Raw genomic sequence first — 27,577 nt, forward strand, 5'->3', positions numbered from 1 at the left:
TAAGGTGGCATGTAGTTATTTGTCAGATTGTAGAAATATATTTAGTTTAGATATGTTAGTGATCATGAAAAGGCTATTCATTTTGGTAACCACTTCATTGCCTTTATTTAACTCCTGCCAGTGGACCAGTAATTTAACCTACATTTAACAACTACCCAGTCCCATAACGTAGAATACTGAACTATTGAGTGGAGTCCTTACCTTTTAAATAAGATGTTTTGTGTTGAAATACGCCAAAAAGTCAGTACTTTGGCTATGACCACATTGGTTTACACTTGATTTTCAACTAAGAGATGAGTGATGCACCATTCTAGAATCTAGAACACATCTATTACAATAGAATACTTTATTTTCTCCCATCTGCCATTTGGTATAAAATCTATATTTTATTTGAAAGTACCATTTCTACATAAAAGCACAACTCAGAACGTGTACGAAAGATACAGTAGTAGGTCTAAATAAACAAATGTAATTTGTATTACACAATTTCTGTAATTGATATTTACCATGTCTCATCGAGTCAAGCATATCGTGTTTTCCTCGTTCTATATTCAGTAACCCTTAACACAAAAGGGTCGTTATGTCACTGTGTACTACCCAACGTCACCCCATTCAATTGTATTGTCGGTGCATTCATTTAATTATTGTGAAACCAAAACAGCAAGTCGTGGTGAAAATCAGGACATGCATACAGCACGAAAAGGTTCGAGGAGGTGCGCTAAACTAACTCTTAAAGTCTCTGCCGACGTTACCATTCATTACTACAAGCAAAACCAAACAGCTGTGTACATCACTTCCTGTACTGGTTCTACATGTGAAGTGTGGCTGAAGAAGCCGCATTTCAACTTCGAAACGCAACCCTGGAGCAACTCGAATTGTGAAAGTGATGTTTAGTAATTCTGTTGCATGGAATAAATTAGGAAAGGAACCATTAAGCTATCCACGAACAAGAGGGGTGGAATGGTAAACACCGTCTCGTGCGTTTAGTTGGTAAGCTGGCCACAGTTTATTTATTTTTATCTAGCTAACTAGCTAATAATGCTAACTGGATAGCCAGCAACGTTACGTTTAACAAATCATGACCGTGTATGAAATAAGTTAGCTAGTCGTTAGCAAGCTAGCAAAGCAGAAGGAAGTGGAGTCAGTGACGTTAGTTTGCCGGCTTTTATAGCTTGTTTCTCCGTCACATTTGCTAGTTAGTCCGTAGCTAATGTTGGCTATCTAAAATGTTACATATTTATTTATTGTGGCCGCTTTAACAAGAGTTGTTGAGGCAAGGCTCGAGCCCAGGTAAATTAGCTACGCCAGAAATGGTGGAGTCTTTGGTTACATCATCATGACTCTCGTACAAAATCTAAAGTAAAACTTGAATGATCTAATAATGTAAAAACACAAAACGGATTAATTTACTGAACACCATAGAGTGTGTGTGTGTGTGGGCAGGTTACATGGTATTGTTGCATCTGTTCATGTCTGTGACCAAGCAAAAAAATCTTATTCCGAAGGAATAGCTGGGTGATTTTGTTTTATTTCGTCTTTATTTAACCAGACACGTCAGTTAAGAACTCATTCTTATTTACAATGACAGATTTAGCAAATACGTTAGATTTTAGAGAGAGAATGTGAATTTAGATTTTTTTTAAATTCTCTCACAACCTTTATTAAGACTAAAATAACCGTCAACTTTTGGGTTAACAGCCATGTTCAGGGACAGATCGACTATTTTTTTGTTTGTTTACGTCGTCAGCTCGGGGATTTGATCTAGCAACCTTTCGGTTACTGGCCCAACACTAGGCTACCTGCATATTAGAAGTGCATAAGCCATTTGTTACTTTAAAAAAAAATTATACAGACAATATGGTCTTTAAGTATTTTGTCGTTACCACCACGACAAGCAAATGTATATTCTAATGTTTTTTCAAGTGTGTACTTTGTTACCATGTATATGAATAGTGACAGCTGAGCATATGGAGGGAAATTCACATTTTGATGCCGGGAAATTCTAGAAAATATAATATTTGTATTGAATGTCATTACCAAGTAGGCTATAATTAAAACAAATTATTACATAAAAAAAAAAAGTTTTGATTATTTATTTAGGATACATTGTATGCTAGCTGTTCAACTGGAGTTAGCATGTCATTCCCACCACACTTGATTACCACCACATAATGAACTGTGATCGTAATGACGAAATGTATTAGTTCATACACTTTTACTAACCTTAAGACCTGAAAAGACTAATTGCATATATGATTAAGTTGAAATTGAACACTTATTTGCTATTACATTTTGTATTATGTTAGGATGATGGAGTGATTGTGATGTCTATTTATGTGACTTACTATGGTTATTACTGACTTCAATTATTTTCTATGAGATGCCCCCTAAATCAACCAAGGAGAGGACAAGGACATACTTTTGTGTATATATATATATATAGTGTATGTGGACACCCATTCAAAATAGTGGATTCTGCTATTTCAGCCACACCCGTTGCTGAAAGGTGAATAAAATTCAGCACACAGCCATGCAATCTCCACAGACAAACATTGATAGTAGAATGTCCCCTACTGAAGAGAGCAGCGACTTTCAATGTGGCACAGTCATAGGATGCCACCATTTCCAACAAGTCCGTTCATAAAATATAAGCCCTGCTATAGTAGCACTGGTCAACTGTAAGTGCTGTTATTGTGAAGTGGAAACGTCTAGGAGCAACAACGGCTCAACCACAAGTGGTAGGCCACACAAGCTCACAGAATGGGACTGCCGGGTTCTGACGCGCGTAAAAATCGCCTGTCCTCAGTTGCAACACTTGCTACCGAATTCCGCACTGCCTCCGGTAGCAACGTCAGCAAAAGAACTCTCGTCGGGAGCTTCATGAAATGGGTTTCCATTTCAGAGCAGCCCCGACCAAGCATAAGATCACCATGCACAATGCCAAGCGTCGGCTGGAGTGGTGTAAAGCTCTCTGCCATTGGACTCTGGAGCAGTGGAAACGCATTCTGTAGAGTGATGAATCATGCTTCACTATCTGACAGTCCAACGGATGACTCTGGATTTGGTAGATGCCAGGAAAACGATACCTGCCCCATGCATAGTGCCAACCTTAAGTTTGGTGGAGGACGAATAATGGTCTTAGGCTATTTTTCATGGTTCGGGCTAAGCCCCTTAGTTCCGATGAAGGGAAATCTTAACCCTTCAGCATACAACGACATTCTAGACGATTTTGCCCTTCCAACTTTGTGGCAAAAGTTTGGAGAAGTCATGCTGAAACAGTAAAGGGCCAATGCCCCCGCGCACAAAGCGAGGGGTCCATACATAAATGGTTTGTTGAGATTGGTGTGGAAGAACTTGACTGGCCTGCACAGAGCCCTGACCTCAACCCCATCAAACATTTTTGGGATGAATCGGAACTAATGGTCTGTTCTGTATCTTCAACAAAATTAAACATAAACATACTACTGTGACATTAAAATGTTTAATGGTATTTCTCATCAGTTTTATATGAAATGCCATTTCCACCACAGTGTCATTACCACAATGCTAAGTCATTACTTTCACCGTACATATTTGAAGCAAATGTGTATTAATTACAGTTGATATTGATTATTTTTGCCGTATGTGAACCTTGTATGCTTGTTCTTAAGATAATTCCTAAAATAATGTAAAATATTACAATTTTAATGTGGTAAATACATGTTTCTGAGTATCTTCAAGGCCTATATGGACCTTTAGACATGACAATGATAAATACATGTAATCAAAACTACCTTAGGCACAATTTTATGTAATTTCCTTTTCAACTAAAATAGCACATTTTATGAAGTGGTGGCAATGACATTTCCCCTCGGGTATATGGGGAAACCAATAAAAATGTTTAATTTCTTTAAGTGGTATGGTCTCAGACTCTTAGATCTTGTTTCCAGACAGAGTGAAGAACATATTCAGAGATAAGAAGCAGTTTCAAGAGGTTTAAATTTAAAAAACATTTAACATCCAGAAGTGCCTGTATTTACAAAATCACCCAGCTATGATGGAAGACTTGTATACTCAAGGTTTAGGAGTATCCTGTGTACAGTTCCTGAACCAGGATCATTTTAAATCCACCTAGCAGCCTCTCTGTAAACAGGATTAGGAGGGAGTGAATGTAATTTAAAAACAGTTTGTGCAATCAAGCTCAGAAAGTGGTCTGTCTTTTGTTTTCTATATTTGCCCAGCCATGGCTGTTTGCCATCTTTTGAAGGTGGACAAAAGGGGCAGCAGGTACCCTAGTGGTTAGAGCAATGGTCCAGTAACCGAAAGGTTGCTTGATCGAATCCCTAGCTGACAAGGTAAAAATCAGTCATTCTGCCCCTGAACAAGGCAGTTAGCCTACCGGGGAACAGTGGGTTGTCTTTGTAAATAAGAATTTGTTCTTAACTGACTTGCCTAGTTAAAAAATAATAATAATAAAACCTGCTCTGTAATCTGTTTGCTTTGGGCAGTGTCATTTGAGCTGGGCAAACCTTACTCCCTATTCTCCTCTCTGTTTTAAATAGTTTCCAGAGTGAGAAATGGCCACAACGACCCCGTCACAAGAGCTGTCAGGTTGACTGAGTGAATACTGGCTCTAACGTTAGACTTGCAGAGGGGACTGTATTATAGGACTCCGCGGTGTTCATGGGATAAGAGCCTGACTTTATCAATGCAGATGTCTGCTGAACAGCAAGATCCTATCACAGAGTTTCCAAACTTGTTCGTATTTGCCCAAGCACTACTACACAGCTGATTCAAATAACCAACTAATCACTCTTTTGATTAATTTGAATCCGCTGTGTAGTGCTAGGGAAAACCCCGAAACGTGAATCCAGGGGGGACCCCAAGGCCGAGTTTGAAATCCTGTTCTGGTGCGTTTAGTTCGCGTGAACGTTTGCAACGTTGCGTAACTGTTTGTACTGAATGACACTAATCCCCAAAACGTTCTTGAACAGACATTGAGGTACGTTTCCTCCCATTTGGTGGGTGTGGCTTGAAGCAATGAGTGATGTATTTAAAGGGCAGTGGCCATGCTGACAGCGTTCCCGAAAACCTCAACCCAACCCCTCCCTGTTTTTCAACTGGTCGTTCAGTACAGCACTGTTTGCGATCAATTGAACGTTCCAGAATGTAAAAACATACTGAACTCAGCTCTGGTCTGTACAGACATGCATTACTGTTCAAAAGTTTGGGGTCACTTAGAAATGTCCTTGTTTTTGAAAGAAAAGCACATTTTCTTTGTTCATTCAAATAACATAAAATTTATCAGAAATACAGTGTAGACATTGTTAATGTTGTAAATGACTATTGTAGCTGGAAACGGCAGATTTTTTTTTATTTTATGGAATATCTACATAGGCGTACAGAGGCCCATTATCAACAACCATACCTCCTGTGTTCCAATGGCACATTGTGTTAGCTTATCCAGAGTTGCAAAGAAAAAGCCATATGTCACTGGCCAATAAAAAGAAAAGATTAAGATGGGCAAAAGAACACACTAAGCCAGCATCCCGGAGTCGCCTCTTCACTGTTGCTGTTGAGACTGGTGTTTTGCATGTACTATTTAATGAAGCTGCCAGTTGAGGACTTGTAAGGCGTCTGTTTCTCAAACTAGACACTAATGTACTGTCCTCTTGCTCAGTTGTGCACCGGGCCTCCCCCTCCTCTTTCTATTCTGGTTAGAGCCAGTTTGCGCTGTTCTGTGAAGGGAGTAGTACAGAGCGTTGTACGAGATCTTCAGTTTCTTGGCAATTTCTCGCATGGAATAGCCTTCATTTCTCAGAACAAGAATAGACTGACGAGTTTCAGAAGAAAGGTATTTGTTTCTGGCCATTTTGAGCCTGTAATCGAACCCACAAATGCTGATGCTCCAGATACTCAACTAGTCTAAAGAAGGCCAGTTTATTTGCTTCTTTAATGAGCACAACAGTTTTCAGCGGTGCTAACATAATTGCAAAAGGGTTTTCTAATGATCAATTAGCCTTTTAAAATGATAAACTTGGATTAGCTAACACAACGTGCCATTGGAACACAGGGGGGGATGGTTGCTCTCCATTTGTGGAAGAGACTGCATTGATTGCTTGTTCTTCTCCTACAGTTTGATGCTGAATATGCAAAAACAGGATTTTACAACAGTTAGCGAACTACTGTTTACACAATCAGCCAACCAGTTCTGTGTAACCATTCATTTGCTACAATTTAACATGTATTGTACATTTTAAAGGGACATCAGGATTTTTGTAACAAAGCCCTTTTACTACTTCCCTAGAGTCAGATGAACTCATGGATACCATTTTATGTCTCTGCATCCAGTATGAAGGAAGTTGGAGGTCGTTTTGTTAGTGTTAGCACACTGACAAAGTCTATGGTATCTACTAGTATGCTAGCAGTTACCATAGACTTCCAGTCATTGCACTAACGCTAGTTAGCAATTGTGCTAACGCTAGTTAGCGATTTCTTTCCAACTGCGCTCAGAGACATAGAAATGGTATCCACAAGTTCATTGGACTCTGGGGAAGTAGATAAAGGGCTTGGTTGACAAAATCCTGAAGTATCCCTTTTATGGTCTGAAGTGCACTTGCCCATTAGCCAAGTAAGGAGTAGGCTTTTGGTTGCCTGTCAGATATGATCACTTACATGCAGAAATGCAATATTCTGTCTTTTATATGAACGTAGTGAATGAACCACACATTTTTATGTTGTGTGGTTGTTTTCATTGTAAACTGTCACCTGCCCAATGGAACAACCACAGAGTAGGCTCAACTTGCACGACTGCTCAGTTCACTTGCCCTAGGTGACAAGGCAACTTGTTATGCCAATCCCTGTTGATACTTGTGGCTGTTTCATTAGTGTTAGCCTTCCTATTTGTCAGATCCATTGCTGACCCTGCTCCCTTTCTGTCCAATCAGGGCAAGACATTACATTTTCCCCCAACACAATCTAACAATGATGTTGAACCTGTCCCAGGCTGCCATCTATATGTTTTCTGTCCAGTACTCTGGAATGATAGTAGCGGTGGAAAGGCAATACATTCGCCGTTCATGTCTGTGTGACTCTTAGTGCCCTTTTTTGTTATGTTTATGTGGTTCTCCTCAGTTTTTTTGGTTGGTCCCTATGGTTGTCATTGCTTAGCTACTGAGCAGTACAGCTTGTCGTCATGGTTGCAATGAGTGCTGTCCCAGAGGTGTGTGTGGGTGCTTGAGCCACAAATAAACTTTGCGCTATGGAAACTCCTCAAACTAGTTACTACCCAAACAGCAGCAGACAGTAAAGGAGAAGCTGGAGAGAATTAAAAAAAAAAAATTCTCTTAAGCAGTGAGCCTGTCCCAGTGGACTCAGACCTGAGGGAGCAGCTAAAGAGACATGTACCACCTGCAATGACAATGAATGGCCAGTGTGTTGCCATGGGTTGCTATGACAAGGGCGCTAGCCCTCATTAATATGCTGACACTTTTTTTCACACTGTATGCTAATGTTTTAATTGCCTGGACTTGTTTAGTTGGAAGAGCTATCTACTGTATCTTTGTAGGCTATTTTTCTTTTCTTTTTTAGAATGTAGGGTTGGCCAAATAGGAACAGTTTTCCCATGTCTTGGCAGTCAAGTAAAGGTAATGCTCTTGTCACAGCACATTTTCTGGTGCATATTGATGCTCAGGGCAGTGCAAACTAAGCTGGTCTCTGGCTCAAGCCTCTTCCTCTGATACCACAGACTGGGAAGGAGCCTAAGTATTATCACGTCCTAGGCTAGCCTATATCACAGCCTTGGGAGTCAGGAACCGTCCTCAAGGATTTCAGTTGATCTGTGTAGTAATTGAATATGGATAACTTGTTGTTTTTTTCACCTTTATTTAACCAGCTAGTTGAGAACAAGTTCTCATTTACAACTGCGACCTGGCCAAGATGGAGCAAGGCAGTTCCACACATACAACAACACAGAGTTACACATGGAATAAACAAACATACAGTAGAAAAGTCTATATACAGTGTGTGCAAATGAGGTAAGATAAGGGAGGTAAGGCAATAAATAGGCCATGAAGTAATTACTATATAGCCATTAAACACTGGTGATGTGTAGAAGATGAATGTGCAAGTAGAGATACTGGGGTGCAAAGGAGCGAGAAATAAATACAGTATGGTGATGAGGCATTTGCATGGGCTATTTACAGATGGGCTATGTACAGGTGCAGTGTTCTGTGAGCTGCTCTGACAGCTGGTGCTTAAAGTTAGTGAGGGAGATATGAGTCTCCAGTTTCAGTGATTTTTGCAGTTCGTTCCAGTCATAGGCAGCAGAGAACTGGGAGGAATTGTCTTTGGGGGTGACCAGTGAAAAATACCTGCTGGAGCGTGTTCTACGGGTGCGTGCTGCTATGGTGACAAGTTAGCTGAGATAAGGCGGGGCTTTACCTAGCAAAGACTTGTAGATGACCTGGAGCCAGTGGGTTTGGCGACAAGTATGAAGCGAGTGCCAGCCAACGAGAGCATACAGGTTGTAGTGGTGGATAGTATATGGGGCTTTGGTGACAAAACAGATGGCACTGTGATAGACTGCATCCAATTTGTTGAGTAGTGTTGGAGGGTATTTTGTAAATGACATTGCCGAAGTCAAGGATGGTCAGTTTTACGAAGGTATGTTTGGCAGCATGAGGATGCTTTGTTGCGAAATACGAAGCCGATTCTGGATTGGAGATGCTTAATGTGAGTCTGGAAGGAGAGTTTACAGTCTAACCAGACACCTAGGTACTTGTAGTTGTCCACATATTCTAAGTCAGAACCGTTCAGAGTAGTGATGGACGGACGGACGGACGGGCAGGTGCGATTGAAGAGCATGCATTTAGTTTTACTTGCATTTAAGAGCAGTTGAAGGCCACGGAAGGAGAGTTGTATGGCATTGAAGCTCGCCTGGAGGTTAGTTACAGTGTCCAAAGAACGGCCAGAAGTATACAGAATGGTGTAGTCTGCGTAGAGGTGGATCAGAGAATCACCAGCAGCAAGAGCGACATCATTGAGGTGTACAGAGAAGAGTCGGCCCGAGAATTGAACCCTGTGGCACCCCCATAGAGACTGCCAGAGGCCCGGACAGCAGGCCCCCCTGATTTGACACACTATCGGAGAAGTAGTTGGTGATCCAGGCGAGGCAGTCATTTGAGAAACCAAGGCTGTTGAGTCTGCCTATAAGAATGTGGTGATTGACAGAGTAGTAAGCCTTGGCCAGGTCGATGACTACGGCTGCACAGTATTGTCTCTTGTCGATGGCGGTTATGATATCGTTTAGGACCTTTGAACGTGGCTGAGATGCACCCATGACCAGCTTTGAAACCAGATTGCATAGCGGAGAAGGTACGGTGGGATTCAAAGTGGTCTAATCTGTTTGTTAACTTGGCTTTCGAAGACCTTAGAAAGGCAGGGTAGGATAGATATAGGTCTGTAGCAGTTTGGGCCTGGAGTGTCTCCCTATTGTGTATTGTCACCTTACACCTGAGAGTGGTAGTGAGCCGAGGGGGTGAGCTGTTTCGTCTACTCTTTCCCCTCACATGGTTTCTGTAAGCTTCGTTCATACCGTATCTTCTTTCTTCCTATACGCTCACACAGGATGATAACAGGTTTGTTGAGCAAGAGGTGACACATAGAGACGTTTTGTGACTCATGGCAATAGATAAAGAATGAGCTAGTGACACTAGATAATGCAGTGGATATGACCAGTAACTTCATCAGACAATCTTGACAGGTATAGTATTTGTGGCAGTTTGCTTCGTAATGGAACACTGGTGGCAGGTGATATGTTGGTAAGGTTCTTTTGACAATCCTGAGGTGAAACGTAGCAGAAGTCTGCATGACTCTAAGTGGAGCCTATCTTCAGTGTGTAGAACTGAATGGTTCTGAATAGAGTGCAAGGATTTGAGGGCCTTTTCCGCCAAAGCTCCAAAGCTGTTTTGGAGCAGATTTGCAGACTACAGAGATCACAAGGTTAAAGCTGGAAAGCACCGTTTTCCACAGCTGACGGATGGATGGATATAGTATGCGTTCCTCTAATCAGACGAACATGGCATCGCTCCAGTCCCTTCTTTTCGTGTCTGGCATCCCGCTCTGCTTTGGCAGGTTAAGGCTTTGGCAGCAGACTAACGCAAGGCCTATCAACTGTTTCTACCCCATCCTCTTCCTCCCACTCCTACACCTCTCCTTTGGGACAGACACACACCAGATGTTTTCAAGTACTTGGCTACTTTCCGCCACTCTTTTCTTCTCTTCTGTTGCGCTGCCTGTCTTTGCTTTTTGCAAAGGGGGGGGGGGGGGGGGGGGGGGGGGGGGGGGCTGGCTGGCTGACTGCTCCCCTCCCCCGGGACTGCGGGTCTCTTAGTGGGTCCCCTGTGCCTGGCCGACAGACTGGTCATGCGCGGGATCCTGAATAACCAGCCACGCTAACAGAGATCCTTAGATAATGATTTATATATACATTTCGCATACTTCTCGCTCTCTGCCCCCCTTCCATCCATCCCCACCTCGTTTCTCTCTCTACCCTCGGCCCCCTCGATGACTACTCTCTCATCCATTCCAGTGTGTGCGAGTATGCATGTGTACATACAGTATACATGTAATAGTGATGGCTCCAGGCAGAAAAGGATTGTCCCATATCTTGCCTGTAATCTTCCATAGCTGCCATCACTCAGTTTAAAGTGTGTGCTGCTGTACTGTCTGAGGAGGAGGGGGCGACGTGAGGAGGTGGAAGAACACTGGAGGGAAGATGTTTGTTTTGGCTGACTCGGGCCTGCATGAGCTAGTCATGCCAGTTCTACCTCTTTGACTTTCGAATGTCGGGACTCGAGAGAGGGAATGTAGCCTAGATTGAATGCTGGTGAGGCAACTAAACTAGCCACTTGCATTGGGCCTACTCTGCGTCCTCTCTCCCTCTCCTTTTGTCATTCTCAGATTCCCTCACATAGCATCACATAGCCTGAGGAACAGGGGCATCTAAATCAAGTCACTGGCTCTTTTTATATGTGTGCTGAGAAGGCAAGGCCCTGGCTTTGTCAAGGGAGTTGCCAGCTGCCAAGTTGTCCTGCTACACTATATCCCAGGCAGCAACCCTATATCCCATTTCAAGTCAATACGGCCCCTGAGAGCTTAACCGGGCTGGGATGATACTATACACACCCTGTTGATCAGCCGACTATTCATGTTAACACCTGTGAAACTGCAATGGACATTGGACATGCGGCAGTATAGTGTGCATTTAAACCATAGTAAATGAAGGGTATCATGTTTGCTCTAAGGATTTAGCCACTATGCCTATATGGTTGCTGTCTATATGATGCTGCTTGCCACACTCATTTGAGAGGACAGCCTGAAGTTTCACCTTCCACCTGCTCATATTTAAAGTTGAAAGAAAAAAATAACTCATCAAAAGCAAATGTTTTTTTTCCTTCTTCCTCTCCTCACTCCCTCCCCCTTTCCAACTCTCCTTCCTGTTCCAGTATCTCCACATTTTGCTGACTCATGTCATGCTCTCACCCTCTTGTCTTTCCATTTCTTTCTCTCTCTCTCTCTCTCTCTCTCTCTCTGTGTCTCTGTGTGTCTCTCTCTGTCTCTCTCTGTCTCTCTCTGTCTCTCTCTGTCTCTCTCTGTCTCTGTCTCTCTCTCTGTGTCTCTGTCTGTCTCTGTCTCTGTGTGTGTGTAATGTACTTGTTTCCTCATTGTCTGGAGATTAAGGAGTATTGAAGCTGAAAAGGCGGGGTAAGGGAGATTTCTGTTGAAACTGATGTGCTCACATTTGCAGATCTCACACATGCATATCAGGGTTTCTGTTATGTAAATGTGGCGCCAGACATTTGACCAGCGGCACTTTAATTTACCAGACATTTGAGAAATGTACCGTGCATAACCTGAATAGGGCGTCCACCCACGGTGCTCAGAATGACAATCACATTTAGAAAATGTAAATAAATAAATGTAAGTTGAGGATGCAAGGACGTGTATCCTTACTGTGCACTTTGAAGATGAGAAACAAACCCAATCACTAGGATAGGCCGAGCATGAGTTTCAAGTTTGGGGAAGCACATTTTCACCATCAAAATGCACCATTATAATATAGCATTCCATGCATCATCGCATTTGCAGATTTATGTAAGAGCCTACTATTTGTAATGTGATGAGTAGATTGGATAGTCATTTAGGCTAATAATAATACTCAGACTGTAGTGTAGAGGCCTTGGCTATAGTCATAAGTTTCTTTCCTAGGCTACATAGAACAACGTTAAAAAGCAATGAAACTGATGCGACGGATAAGAACGTTTAGTTTAAAATGTTGATGAACCTATTTTTGTTCTTAACATTATTAGTGCAGCAATGCACACAAGGCAACGTGTGAATGTGCATTTGGCTACCGGACAATGAAACAAAGTTGACGACCAATTGCATATGAGAGAATTAGGCTACTAGTGTCAATGGCATATGGATGTCTGTTTAAAATAATTGCCTCCCTGATATGGTCAGATTTTGTCTAGGCTACTTTGAAGCAAGGTAAAACATGCCTCTTAATGTTATAAAACTTTCAGGTTTCAAGCAATTACAGTGCATTCGGAAAGAATTCAGAATTCCATTTTTTTTTTAAATTACAGCCTTATTCTAAAATGTATGAAATAGTTTTTTCCCCCCTCAATCTATACACAATGCTCCATAATGACAAAGCAAAAACAGGTTTTTAGAATTTTTGTGCAAATTTGGAGTTTTTTATTTTTTAACTTGAGTACATCTACATCAGACCCTTTACTCAGTCCTTGTTGAAGTACCTTTTGGCAGCGATTAGTCTCGAGTCTTCTTGGGTATGACAGTACAAGCTTGGCACACCTGTATTTGGTGAGTTTCTCCCATTCTTCTCTGCAGATCCTTTCAAGCTCTGTCAGGTTGGATGGGGAGCGTCGCTGTACAGCTACATTATTTTCAGGTTTCTCCAGAGACGTTCGATCGGGCTCTGGCTGGGCCGCTCAAGGACATTCAGAGACTTGTCCCGAAGCCACACCTGCGTTGTTTTGACTGTGCTTAGGGTCGTTGTCCTGTTTTGAAGGTCAACCGTCCTGAGCGCTCTGGAGCAGGTTTTCATCAATGATCTCTCTGTACTTTGCTCTGTTCATCTTTCCCTCGATCCCGACTAGTCCTCCTGCACCTGAAAAACATCCACACAGCATGATGTTGCCACTACCATGCTTCACCGTAGGGATGATGCCAGGTTACATCCAGACGTGATGCCTGGCATTCAGACCAATCTTGGTTTCATTTGACCAGAGAATCTTGCTTCTCATGGTCTGCGAGTCCTTTAGGTGACGTTTGGCAAACTCCAAACTTGCTGTCATGTGCCTTTTTACTGAGGAGTGGCTTCCGTCTGGCCACTCTACCATAAAGGCCTGATTGGTGGAGTGCTGCAGAGGAACTCTAGAGCTCTGTCAGTGACCATCGGGTTCTTGGTCACCTCCCTGACCAAGGCCCTTCTCCCTCGATTGCAGAGTTTGGCCGGGCGGTCAGCTCTAGGAAGAGTCTTGGTGGTTCCGAACTTCATCCATTTAAGAAAGATGGAGGCCACTGTGTTCTTGGGGACCTTCAATGCTGCAGACATTTTTGGTACCCATCTCCAGATCTGTGCCTTGACACAATCCTGTCTCGGAGCTCTACGGACAAATCTTTTGACCGTGGCTTGTTTTTGGCTCTGACATACACTGTCAACTGTGGGACCTTTTTATATAAACAAGTGTGTGTGTGTGTGTGTGCCTTTCCAAATCACCTGTGGTAAATTTCAATTGATTGGACATGGAGTCCAATCAAGTTGTAGAAACATCTCAAGGATGATCAATGGAAACCGGTTGCACCGGAGCTCAATTTCGAGTCTCATAGCAAAAGGTCTGAATAGTGATGTACATTTTTTTTTACTTTGTCATTTATGAGGTGTTTTGTGTAGATTGAGGGATTTAAAAAAATATATGTATCCATTAAATAATGCTGTAATATAACAAAATGTGCAAAGTTAAGGGGTCTGAATACTTTCCGAATGCACTATAAAGTAGCTAAATCAAAAAACAAAAATTGGTCACATACACATTAGAGGTCAACTGATTATGATATTTCAACGCTGATACCGATTATTGGAGGCCAAAAACCTGATACCGATTTAATCGGCCATTTAAAAATGTTTTGTTTAATGTATTTGTAATAATGACAATTACAACAATACTGAATGAACACTTATTTTAACTAATGCATCAATAAAATCAATTTAGCCTCAAATAAATAATGAAACATGTTCAATTTGGTTTTTAATAATGCAAAAACAAAGTGTTGGAGAAGAAAGTAAAAGTGCAATATGTGCCATGTAAAAAAGCTAATGTTTAAGTTCCTTGCTCTCAGAACATGAGAACATATGAAAGCTGGTGGTTCCTTTTAACATGAGTCTTCAAAATTCCCAGGTAAGAAGTTTTAAGTTGTAGTTATTATAGGACTATTTCTCTCTATACCATTTGTATTTCATATACCTTTGACTATTGGATGTTCTTATAGGCACTTTAGTATTGCCAGTGTAACAGTATAGCTTCCGTACCTCTCCTCGCTCCTACCTGTGCTCGAACCAGGAACACAACGACAACAGCCACCCTCGAAACAGCGTTACCCATGCAGGGCAAGGGGAACAACTACTCCAAGTCTCAGAGCGAGTGATGTTTGAAACGCTATTAGCGCGCACCCTGCTAACTAGCTAGCCATTTCACATCACATCGTTACACCAGCCTAATCTCGGGAGTTGATAGGCTTGAAGTCATAAACAGCAGAGCAGCTGGCAAAACGCACGAAAGTGCTGTTTGAATGAATGCTTATGAGCCTGCTGGTGCCTACCATCGCTCAGTCAGACTGCTCTATCAAATCATAGACTTAATTATAACATAATAACACACAGAAATGCGAGCCTTAGTTTCTGGATTCAACCATATTAATGACCTATCATCTCAAACAAGCCGTTTATTCTTTCATTGAAATACGGAAACGTTCTGTATTTTATCTAACGGGTGGCATCCCTAAGTCTAAATATTCTTGTTACATTGCACAACCTTCAATGTTGTCATAATTACGTGAAATTCTGGCAAATTAGTTCGCAACGAGCCAGGCTGCCCAAACTGTTGCATATACCCTGACTCTGCGTGCAATGAACGCAAGAGAAGTGACACAATTTCACCTGGTTAATATTGCCTGCTAACCTGGATTTATTTTAGCTAAATATGCAGGTTTAAAAATATATACTTCTGTGTATTGATTTTAAGAAAGGCATTGGTGTTTATGGTTAGGTACACGTTGGAGCAATGACAGTCCTTTTTCACGAATGCGCACTGCATCGATTATATGCAACGCAGGACACGCTAGATAAACTAGTAATATCATCAACCATGTGTAGTTAACTAGTGATTATGATTGATTTAAGTTTAATGCTAGCGAGCAACTTACATTGGCTTCTCACAGCATTCGCGTAACAGGCGGGCTCCTCGTGAGGCAGATGGTTAGAGCGTTGGACTAGTTAACCGAAAGGTTGCAAGATTGAATCCCTGAGCTGACAAGGTAAAAATCTGTCGTTCTGCCCCTGAACAAGGCAGTTAACCCACCGTTCCTAGGCCGTCATTGAAAGTAAGAATGTGTTCTTAACTGACTTGCCTAGTTAAATAAAGATTAAATAAAGGTGTAAAAAAATAAATAATAATAATTGGCGTCCAAAATTACCGATTTCCGATTGTTATGAAAACTTGAAATCGGCCCTAATTAATCGGTCGGCCTCTAATACACATGTTTAGCATACGTTTTCAAAATGCATACTGCCTCCAGCTCATTGCAACGTGGTGTGTGATGCGTTGATGAAGCCTGCCTTACGTTGCCTATGCATTTGAATGGGAAGCGCACTTCAATAACCAGTTGATTAAAAAGAGCTGCGTGTTCATTATAATTAAAATGTTCTCTTTTTAATCGTGGCCCTAAAACTATTGTTAACAGATTGCATGAATAGTTTTTGTGAAATGGTTTGGCCTTAAAGGGCTAGCTGACAGATTTTCCACAAAAAGGCTGTATTGTGCGTGTGATGCATAAAGAATATACGTGCCAATTGAATTCTACAAAATTATGCAAATTAACCCATAGACCAATAAGCATGACTGGTCAAATGTATTTCCATCAATGAGTAGGCTATAAAGCATTATTTCGCAATGTTTTTTTTTCAGGTGGGGGGGACAATTGTCCGTTGCCAATTTCATTTATCGGCGTTTTAAATTGTTTTATGGCCAAAAGCCGCCTATTACTGGCTAACAGAAACCTTGATACATATCATTATTATACATGCACACTCTGTATCTCTCTCTTCCATTCTGCCAATCCCTGGGCTCTCAATTTGGGATTAGGATTAGAGTTAGTCTGAGGCTGGCGTCTTTAATGTGCACTAATTGATTCGTGAGTGCCGACGTGTCCGGTATTCTCCAACAGATAGCCATTGCAAGGAAGGTGAATTACGTGAGCACAAGTAGCAGGACCATTTAACGACCCACGATCATTCTATGGTCTATCTGAGGGGTAGTGGTGGTAGTAGTAGGACTTTTTCCTAGAGCTAAAACGTTTTCCACTGCTTTCTATCTTGATTCTCTGAATCGCTTCAGCTTCTCTGAGCTTGTGTTTCTTTCTGCTCCTCGGTTGCTGCCAGCGGTCTGTTCTCTTCGAAGACGTCCGTATTGAAGCTCCTGTTATGCCTGATTCCTCCTGGCTCTTTCCAGCTGGGCTGTTTAGCTGAAAACAAACAAGCTGTTTGTTCCGTTCCGGCTGTGCATTATTTATGTGGTAACAGTTAGTCTAATTGGGAAAGATGCCAGCAGCAACAATAGATTATTATAGGATGTCAATTGTAACAACTTCTTAACCACCTACCTCTCTCTCGTTGTCTTTCAGAGCACCATTCTCGTGATTGGTCCGAGCCCCTGTCCGCCAGGCCTGGTGGACCCCTCCCCTTGGAAGTGTCTCTCTGCCCAGAGTGTCCGTCAGAATGGGACAATAGCCTCAGTCGCCATCGGAACTTCCTCTTTCTCTCTTTGCTCTCTGTCTGCCCTGTCTCCCTGTCTCCCCCCCCCCCCCCCACACACACACACACACACACACACACACACACACACACACACACACACACACACACACACACAGCCAGCCCCTGACTACTCCTCCTCTCACTGTACTGGTTTCGGTCCACTCCCTCTTCCTACCTCTCTAGCCAGCCTTGTCAAGCCAAACGAAACCATAATCCTCTGTAAAAGATAGGGGCCTATACAGCTGCCTGTGCTCTCTTTTGTTGTTGGCGGCTGTTTGTTTAGAGGGCCCCATGAGAGTAGCGGCTAGAGAACACAAGGCAGCACAACAGCACCCAGTCAGCCATTTTACTGGAAACAAACGAGCTGTGGTGGTGGTTTGGACACTGATGGAGTTCTAGTAGCATGATGTTGGGCTGGCATCGCCACCACACGCCATTGATGAACCAGAGGGCCACCAGCAGACTTTGGAGATCAACACATCTCAACTTGTGGTGGGACAAGAGATTGAAATAAAGACGTCTATCTTTTTTCAGGATATGTTTTTCTCTCCAGTGATCAGCTAAACCAAAGTGCCTTTCTTGGTTTCTCACTGTGCTTTTACTATAAACTTGATCTAACTTCATATCACACTCCAATATCTGAAAATAGATTAAAAAAGAAACATTTCAACATCTCAAGGATTTTGCACTTTTCATTGATGCACCTCCATACCATTGCCTGTTGCATATCATACAGTTGCACAATACTGACAGTGCACACTTGTTTACAGTAAAAACATACACCTCCATTCCGACTGTTGACAATCCCACCCCGTATTTCACCCAGCCACAAAGTAAGCATTCTCTCACAGCGTTCCTCTGGTGTAGGTTGCTAGGACTAACAAAGCCAAACCTATCACCAAACCGCTCTCCAAGTTCCTTGTGACGCAGAGCCGGCAAAATGGCGACATGGCTACAGTCAAAATGGCGCTACCTGTTCATGTTCCTGGGTGTCCAGCTGGTCGTCATGGCACTGCTGTCCCGTGAGGGCTACCACAAGCGAGTGTCGTATTTCATCAGGATTTTCCGCAAGCTGGAGATCACTGCGACGGGGACGTCCGGTGCCGGCTCGCCCCACGCACGCAATCACACGGGCAGTGACGTCTATGCCAACTTGTCCCTCCTGGCCAAGGCCCACGGCCGGGGCGAGAACATGCCCTACTGCCCCAAGACGTCTCCCCTGATAGGTGAGTTCACACACAGAAATAGAAGTTCTAGAACTGGCAGCCCCATTTATATTTCTCTGAATTCACCAGCCGTCGTCTTCAGTTACCCAGCACTCCCCGTACCTCTTACTTCAATCCCTCTCCAGACAGAAACTGAAGAGGGAATGTTTTTTTTACAATGTACGCCAGAACAATACTTTCTCGTAAAAAGAAGGTGGCTCAGATACTTGATTAGTGTGCCTGAAAACAAAATGTGGGCAGTCAGAAAGCCTCGGTTGGTTTGTTGTGGAAGGGAATTTCCAAATAATTCCACACATAAAACCGTCCTTACTTGTTAGTTGGCTACTGATCTGACCAGGTTGGATGGGTACCCAAGGCACCCTGGATTCCTGAGAAAGTTACCAGAATTTTGAGTAGACATGATATGGTGGAACCTTGGCTTCACCTATACAGTCAGGAATTGTTCAATGATGGCCCCTAGTAAGGGAAGGAAGGATGTGTTTTGACTTTGAGATCATTCAAACTGAGCCAAGACTTGGTGGCGGCTGACCCAACAGGAGTGTTTGTTGTACGCTTCGACTAGAGGGACTCAATATACTTGTTCAAATGGTCAGTTTACCTTGTGTCCAACTTCCTACTTTTTTGCTTCAAATTTGGATATACACACTGAAGCCAAGAGATTTGCCTACAGCAAAGGCTCCTATAATGTTTTGCTTTTATTTATTTGTATATTTTTTTTGTACCTTTTTTATTTAACTAGGCAAGTCAGTTAAGAACAAATTCTTATTTTCAATGACGGCCTAGGAACAGTGGGTTCAGGGGCAGAACGACAGATTACCTTGTTAGCTCGGGGATTCGACAAGTCCAACGCTCTAACCACTAGGCTACCTGCCGCCCCAATCAGTAGGTTGTCCATGCTAGCATGCTCGTTCTAACAGGGTTTTGGGGATTTGAGATCAAATGTTTGACATGAGACGACAGTATGTTCCACAAGTATTTGTTTGCAGTGGTTACTGACTTTGAAGTGACAAACTTCAAAGCACATAGGCTACATAGCCTAGGCCTACACTCCCCCATGTATTTATTTGGACAGTGAAGCTAAAATGTAATAATTTGTCTCTACACTGCAGCATTTTGGATTGGAGATACGTTTTATGAGACAACAGAACAGAATGGATTAAAGGGGGCACACTGCATTCTGTACTGTCGTCTCATGTATCTCAAATCCCCAAAACCCTGTTAGAACGAGCATGCTAGCATGGACAGCCTACTGATTTTTAATTAATTGGTGTGTGTTACGATATAGGTCTAGCAATAAAATGCTGTTATGACATCTAGCTTCTTCTCATCCCGTTTCCCTTTTCAGGTGGACCGATCCACGTCAGCTTTCCTTCCGGGTTGACGCTGGCCCAAGTTGCGCGGAAGAATCCATTGGTGGTCCTCGGGGGGCGCTACAGGCCGCCTGACTGTGAGGCGCGGCACCGCACCGCCATAATCATTCCCCACAGAAACCGGGAGCACCACCTGAAGTTCCTCCTCTACTACCTTCACCCATTTCTACAGCGACAGCAGCTCAACTACGGCATCTACATCATCCACCAGGTGAAATGCATTCGTATATATATACACACACACACACACACACACACACACACACACACACACACACACACACACACATTGTTTCAACAGGTTAATTTTAAAAGGGGCAGTCGTCAGTTGCTACATACCTTTTTGGATGTATAAATTAATGATATGTACCCATTGATTCTTGAAGAATATAACTTATAAATGCCTCATGAGCCTAGTTCAACTGTCACACTCTATGAGAACCCAACATAAGTTTGTTTTTCTCCAATGTTTGTAAACAAAGTAAATGTAAACAAACACTGTCTAGCCTCAAAACATGGTTAAAACGGTCATGAATGTTCAGTCCTTGCATCCAGCTCTATGAATTGGAGTGGTAACACATTTCTCCAGCCCCATCCCTCAGCCCTTTACCGAAAAGCGGTTGTGATAAACACTTTGTTTCAACTGCTGATTGCTGTTTTAAAGACAACATTAATGTTATCAATTGATTGTGCAATCTGTAATACAACCTATCAGTATGAAAATGTTATTTACACTTCCTGCAATTGACCAAAATATATATTAATTTGGACTACCTTCTAGCTGTAGTGGTGAGGCCGAGTATACATTCAGCCTAGATCAAAACCACCCTCTGGTGTCCTAACCATGGAATCACACACAGCCTTATGGTTGAAAGATGCTTACCGGAAGGCTTAACCGAGTTTAATCTTCTTAACAACTTGTAGCAATCCCTTTGTTTACACTTTAAACAAGCACTTTGTTTTACCCTCACACTGTTAGTCAAGTTGTCACTGCCTGCTTGTTGTTTACCTGCAACATATGAATGCCAAGCCAACCTCTACCAAGTTAGAGCCAGGTTAATTTTGAGACGCATTTACCATTAGAAAGATGTTACAGCATCATGTCTAAAGCATTTATTCATGACTCTGCATGTGTGCAGTACCCACTGCCAGATTGCACTCAACTCAAACAAGATAATGCAAGCTAGCAGCAGTTCAAGCATTTGTGTGTCTTCAGCTGTGGTTGGTTGTTATAGTTACACACACACACACTGAACCACAGGAACAAATACTACTCATGCTATTGACCTCTGAGGAACTAGAGGAACTAGTAATTCAATACCTATGTCGATAAGGGAAAAAATATATTTCCGGACACTCGCCCAACAAATCACGAGGCAGACATGCCAGAACGAACACTGTATGTCATTAGTGGATACTTTCACTGCTCTCGGGGCAGGTCTGCCGGCTTTGACTAGAGGAAGTGACTTTTCATAGCAGGTAGGAGAATTAGTTTAAAGTTAGGAAAAGGGCTAGGGTTAGCTAAAATGCAAAAATTGTCCCCGACTCAAATATGTAGCTACAACCAGCCCTGAGAACAGTCTTGGTTTCCACTAATGTGATCCACGTTGCTATTCAAAGCCAAAGTTTACAGGCAAAATCTTTTGCAGTGGTTTTAATAATGGTAGTTGATGCAAACTTAGCCACTTGTGAAATGCACTCATTAAAAATAACCTCTGGGATCTCCATCTTTCTAGCTACTCTGTAGTATTTTATTCAAGCAGATAAAGCAGCGACCTAGGCAGTGACATAGTTCCTCTATGCCAACAGTCCATCAATGAAACCAGACCTGTGTTGCCTACGGTCGGCTTTATGAGACTACTAATGGAGATTAAACTGTATAAAAATGACGTCACACACTCCTTATATTTAATACATTTATGGAACCAATGTTTACCCTATATTCATTTATCAGCGGGTGCCCGAATATGATATATGCACTACATGGTCAAAAGTATATGGACACCCCTTCAAATGGTTTAGGCTATTTCAACCACACCTTTTGCTGACAGGTGTGCAAAATCGAGCACATAGCCATGCAATCTCCATAGTCAAACATTGGCAGTAGAATGGCCCGTACTGAAGAGCACAGTGACTTTCAACACGGCACCGTCATAGGTTGCCACCTTTCCAACAAGTCAGTCCGTCAAATTTCTTCCCTGCTTGTACTGCCCGCTCAACTGTAAATGCTGTTATTGTGATGTGGAAACGTCTAAGAGCAACAACGTCTCAGCCGCGAAGTGGTAGGCCACACAAGCTCACAAAACGGGACCACCAAGTGCTGAAGTGCGCTGCGCATGAAAGTCTGTCCTCGAGTTGCAACACTCACTACCGAGTTCCAAACTGCCTCTGGAAGCAACGTCCGCACAAAAACTGTTCGTCGGGAGCTTCATGAAATTGGTTACCATTGCCGAGCAGCTACATACAAGCCTAAGATCACAATACTCTATGCCAAGCGTCGGCTGGTGGTGTAAAGCTCGTTGCCATTGGACTCTGGAGCAGTGGAAACACGTTCTCTGGAGTGATGAATCACTCTTCACCATCTGGCAGTCCGACGGACGAATCTGGGTTTGGCGGATGCCAGGAGAATGCTACCTGCCCTAATGCATAGTGCCAACTGTAAAGTTTGGTGGAGGAGGAATAATGGTTGGGGGCTATTTTTCCTGTTTCGGGCTAGGCCCCTTAGTTCCAGTGAGGGGAAATCTTAACTTAGTGGCAACAGTTTGGGGAATACCCTTTCCTGTTTCAGCATAACAATGCCCCTTGTACACAGCGAGGTCCATACAGAGATGGTTTGTTGAGATCAGTGTGGAATAACTTGACTGGCCTGCACAGAGTCCTGACCTCAAACCCATCAAACACCTTTGGGATGAATTGGAATGTAGACTGCGAACCAGGCCTAATCGCCCAACATCAGTGCCCGACCTCACTAATGCTTTTGTGGCTGAATTGAAGCCCCCGCAGCAATGTTCCAACATCTAGTGGAAAGCCTTCCCAGAAGAGTGGAGGCTGTTATAGCAGCAAAGGGATGACCAACCCCATATTAATGCCCATGATTTTGGAATTATGTTTGACAAGCAGGTGTCCACATACTTTTTGCCCTGTAGTGTATCTTTATCCATCTATCGTTCTGCTGAGACGCGCTTTTAAATGGATCGTCATTAGCTCAATGACTGGAAGTCTATGGGAACAGCTAGCATGTCATTGCACTACTGCTTGCAGCAATGCACCCTGTTACCCTTGCCACCATTGCAAAAAAAAATCATAGGGGAAATAGTAAACGTTCATAATGAATAACCTATTATAATTGTTATAATTTGTATAGAGACCATGTCAATATTGAATATTTGCAGGTTGTTGCTGACATAAGGGTCTCTAAATGCCATTAAAACATGTCTGTCTTGGCCCTCTTTAGGCTGGTAACTACACGTTTAACCGGGCCAAGCTGATGAACGTTGGGTTCCGGGAGGCCATGCGGGAGGAGGACTGGGACTGCCTGTTCTTCCATGATGTGGACCTCATCCCTGAGGACGACCGCAACACCTACATGTGCGACGCCAACCCGAAGCACGCCGCCATCGCCATGGACAAGTTTGGATACAAGTCAGTCAATTCTAATTTTAATTTTTTTCCCCTCTTTTTCCTCTTATGGTTATTAGTTCCTCTTTTCACTGTGAGTCTCATTGATTTTCACAAGTTTATTCAACACAAAATGTATTATTTTAGTTGTCATTTAGTTCTTTCATTATGCGTGGCTTCACTCATTTCTGATTTCACTTGTTCCCTATCTGATCCTTCATTTTTATTTTAATCCTGTCATTCTCCTAGGCTGCCTTACAAGATGTATTTCGGAGGGGTGTCAGCATTGTCTCCACTGCACTACCTGAAGATGAACGGCTTCCCCAACAACTACTGGGGCTGGGGAGGAGAGGACGATGACATTGGAGTCAGGTGAGAGGGGTCCTTGGGAGTTTTGGGGGTGGAACATTGAGCCAATTAATTGAGCTATGGACCCATTGTGGTTTGTTCTGTCTAACAAAAGGATACAATTTAAAGACACTGAATAATCCTATTATTTTTAATAGATAATAACCCAATTAAAATTCTTTCTCCCTCTTTCCTTCCCTCTCTCCCGTTCTCAGAGTATCCCTAGGAGGGATGTTCATCTCTCGTCCATCGGTGAAGGTGGGCCGATACAAGATGATCAAACACAAGCTGGACAAGGGAAACGATGTGAACCCCAGGAGGTATGGTACAGGACTGACACGTGTTTGTGTATGGCTGGGGTCCATTCAGTAGGGTGACACGTTCATATTCTTTCAAATAGGCAGCACATTGTATCTGTAAAAATTTTTTATTTCCATCTGCTACCTCTGAATGTTGCCCTCTATCGAATAAGACCTAGGTCTGTTGAATAAACCCACAGTCCATCACTAAGCTCCCCTCTCCCTGCCTACTCCTAGGTTCAACATGCTGGCCAAGACACGTCAGACGTGGAAGCTGGACGGTATGAACACTGTGGAGTACGAGGTGCTGTCACGTGACCACTTCCCCCTCTACACCAACATCACTGTGCACATCGGCACCGAGGCCGGCCTGCATGCCATGGCGCCGTCCCCCAAGATCCCTGCCAAAGCCCCAGCAAAGCCGCCAGTCGAAGCCCCCACCAAACCTCCAGCCAAGCTCCAACAGGAACAACAACAGAACCAACCCACGAACCACTGACTTGGACCACCTTTACCCACTCCACTCCCATCCACCACCGACTCTCCCCTCCTAACTTATGCCTGGGAGCAGGGATGTGAGAGGGCCCTGGACCCTTAAACCGCTCCTTTCTTTGCCTTCACACCTCCTATCAACGCCTACAGTGGGGAGAGGTGGGTGGCTCCCCCTATTGGACTAGAGGCCATTATACGCACATGCCTTTTCCTTCTGTTCCTTCCTCTGGTCTGATCAGCATTATCAACTGAGACTTTAACAATAGCAGAGACTGAACCGAAGACCAATGCTCTCCACTGCCTAGATAGAATCTGTGGGCCGAGGCTTTGTCTGCCTATATGAATTACTGTCGCATTCTCCACTCTAGTTGTGATTCTCGAGCTTGTCCAGCTATGTCTCACCACTCCACTGACTGACTCAATGAAAGGGACTTATGGTAGAGGAGAGGAAAAAAGACTGACTCTATGAGTTTATATCGCTGCCGAAAACCCCCGTTGCCTTAGAAAAACCTGTCTTGTTCTATTTGTCCTTTTAGTAGAACTTCAGGTCGAGAGTTATGAATGGAACCGGTTTCTAGTGATAGCAAGATTAGGGGATAGAATAAATAAATGAAAAACCATTTTATGCTACTGATATTGCAATAGCATATGGGTCTTTCTGCTGATTAGGTGGCTTTTGAGTAGAACTTGATTTCACCCAATTTTAACATTCTGCCATAAAGAGCACATGTTCAAAACACGGTTTCCCATCTTGAGGTCAAATTAAAGAAATGACCATAGTAGGTGCCAAATAAATTAACAGAGTTGACCGTAACCGTGTTAAGTCAGCCATAAATCCCCTTGTGACCGAGGGAATGAAAGCTTGTTGTGTGCAACAGGGAGGGGCAATTGAATGCAAATTCAATTGTTCAAACATTTCTAGCCTGTTTATTTATGGGTAACATGGTAGATGTGTAATGTTCGACCTGCTCTGTTTTCCATCAAAAAACACCAGACAATGGCCAGAAAGAGTAGAACCAGCTCACCTGCTTGTACACTATGATTTGATTATTAGATGTTCAATCTTTCTTTTGAAATAAATATTTAAAGAGGAATTTCACCATATTAAAACGAGAGTTCAGTTCACTTTAAGTCATTAACTCTTCAGAAATTACAAAATAACTAGGGCTTTCAAATAATGGTGAGGTTAAGTGGGTTAAAATCTTCCCAGAAGTCACAGGATGCTTAGAGGGATATGTCAAAATGCTGAATTTTGGCAGTTTAAAAAGTCTATATTAAATCAGATTTATTAAATGTTCCTTGTGGTCAGTATTAAAGGACACTTCATTTAATAGAACAGGGTTTTAATATTTAAATTCTACTTAATATAGCAAAGGGACACAAAAGGCACTAATTTCAGAACGACCCATATGTAACTGGTTTTACAGTTTAATATTATACGAAGTGAAGCTGCTACCCTGAATATTGACAGGGGTAAGTGCTGTTTGCAATTAGCGTGGTAGTCACTCCCTGGGCCCGTCTTCATAAAGCATCTGAGTAGGAGTGCTGATCTAGGATCAGGTCCTCCGTCTTCATATCAAATTCATTATGAAAAAGGCAACAATGATCCTATATCAGAACACCTAGTCTGAGGCACATGCACAATACAGGCCCTGAATATCAGGCTGATTATTGAAGGATTTTCTCACAGTATGTTCACAGTTCTGGCACATCTTTTTGGTATGGTTGGGTTTCATCTTGTCACTACAATCAGAATGTGTATTTTCTCCAGTTATCTCCTTCAATCTCTAGATTGCATTGACGTGGGGTTGCATTTTGCCTTGTCAAATAGAATAGGTGTGGGTGACATGATCAATGCACTGCCTTCAGGTGGGCTGGCTATATTCACATCAGAATGGTGGTTTGTCATTGTCTTTTATCTTATTGTTTGTTACCTTATGGAGCTTTTATGTTGGTTTCCTATGATTGTCAATGTAGCTTAAAACTGAGGGATTCAAGTCCTAGTAGGCTCTCCATAGTCAGAGACCTGGGATCCATCTCCATACTCTAAATTGGCTGAATGGTTTGAAAACCAGGAGAGCTGAAAACCAGGAACTTTGTCCATGGATGACCAGAAACCACTATAATTAATTAGGTCTATAAACGGAATCAGGCACTGGTAAGTGATGTGGATACTAGTGCCAGTTGACTGGTTGTAGTAGACTCATTGGTTGTACTGTTTCTGCTGAAGCACTGATTTAAAGATTGATATAGGTATACTGGGTTAGCATTTACAGCATTTCTCCACTGGCCATTCTTTCAACATATTACTTTTTTTATTTTGTGCTATCTAAAATCTGTCACCCCTAGAATTCCCCAGTGCAATGTACTCCTCACTGCATGGCTTGTTCCCTGACTTTCCTCTTTGCATGCTGTCTGGACCCCCTGACCAATATGATTGTTTACACTAGATCCCTACTGGGAATTGAACCTCTGTGTGTACATTACATAGAGGACTCAGGCCTCTTGGCTGAAACCAAAGATGGCTTCGAGAGAAAGCATTGGACGCCTGATAGTTGTCAGCATGCAAACGCCAGCACATGGGTATAGATAGGATTCCACTTACTCCAGGTATGCTGAGGTTTTTGTGTGTTCTACTATCTGATCTATGAATCTCTTGACCTTTTCTACTCCATATGAAGCCTGATTATGCATGACACACAGACCCTGTATTAGATGAGTGGAATGTACAGAAAACCACACCCAGACCACTGACATGAATTCACATTTGAGTTTCTAGAAGCATGCTGAAGTGTATGCTTGTGTAGTGATTCATAAGACGTATGCTATATGTACCCTTTAACACTTCATGTAGTGGTTTATTATATATCATGCTATTGCATTATCATGTCTATTTGTGCTCTGCAGTTTGTTTCAGTTGATGTATAGCTTGACTTTCACTCCATTATGATGTGGATACGCTGTCCAGGGTGACGGCGCCAGAAGATGGAGCTCACCGCAGGGCATTGAAAATGTAACAAGGACAATGTGATACTGTATTTCTGATTTTTAATTCCTCTATCAATGAAGTCTGCACAGTCCAGAGTGGCCTTATACAATGATTAATAAACAAAAAGATTAGTCAAA

General features: G+C 42.7%; 1 protein-coding gene across 1 annotated transcript; it reads left to right on the forward strand.

Annotated features, from left to right (window-relative positions):
- The first annotated feature begins 801 nt into the window (after positions 1-801).
- LOC139393159 (beta-1,4-galactosyltransferase 3-like) lies at positions 802-27,577 on the forward strand. The gene is made up of 7 exons (XM_071141557.1): positions 802-990; positions 16,966-18,324; positions 19,670-19,905; positions 23,149-23,336; positions 23,562-23,684; positions 23,876-23,980; positions 24,197-27,577. The coding sequence occupies exons 2-7, from the start codon at positions 18,039-18,041 to the stop codon at positions 24,456-24,458; spliced, it is 1,200 nt and encodes a 399-aa protein (XP_070997658.1). The 5' UTR covers positions 802-990; positions 16,966-18,038; the 3' UTR covers positions 24,459-27,577.

The sequence above is a fragment of the Oncorhynchus clarkii genome, chromosome 3, assembly GCF_045791955.1.
Source record: "Oncorhynchus clarkii lewisi isolate Uvic-CL-2024 chromosome 3, UVic_Ocla_1.0, whole genome shotgun sequence".
In the NCBI taxonomy this organism is placed as follows: Eukaryota; Metazoa; Chordata; class Actinopteri; order Salmoniformes; family Salmonidae; genus Oncorhynchus; species Oncorhynchus clarkii.

Bases quoted from the DNA above. Each gene is read 5' to 3' on its own strand.
- LOC139393159 (XM_071141557.1), top strand. From the start codon at position 18,039: ATGGCGACATGGCTACAGTCAAAATGGCGCTACCTGTTCATGTTCCTG. The intron at 19,906-23,148 runs GTGAAATGCATT...GGCCCTCTTTAG, and splicing joins GCATCTACATCATCCACCAG to GCTGGTAACTACACGTTTAA. The intron at 23,981-24,196 runs GTATGGTACAGG...GCCTACTCCTAG, and splicing joins AACGATGTGAACCCCAGGAG to GTTCAACATGCTGGCCAAGA.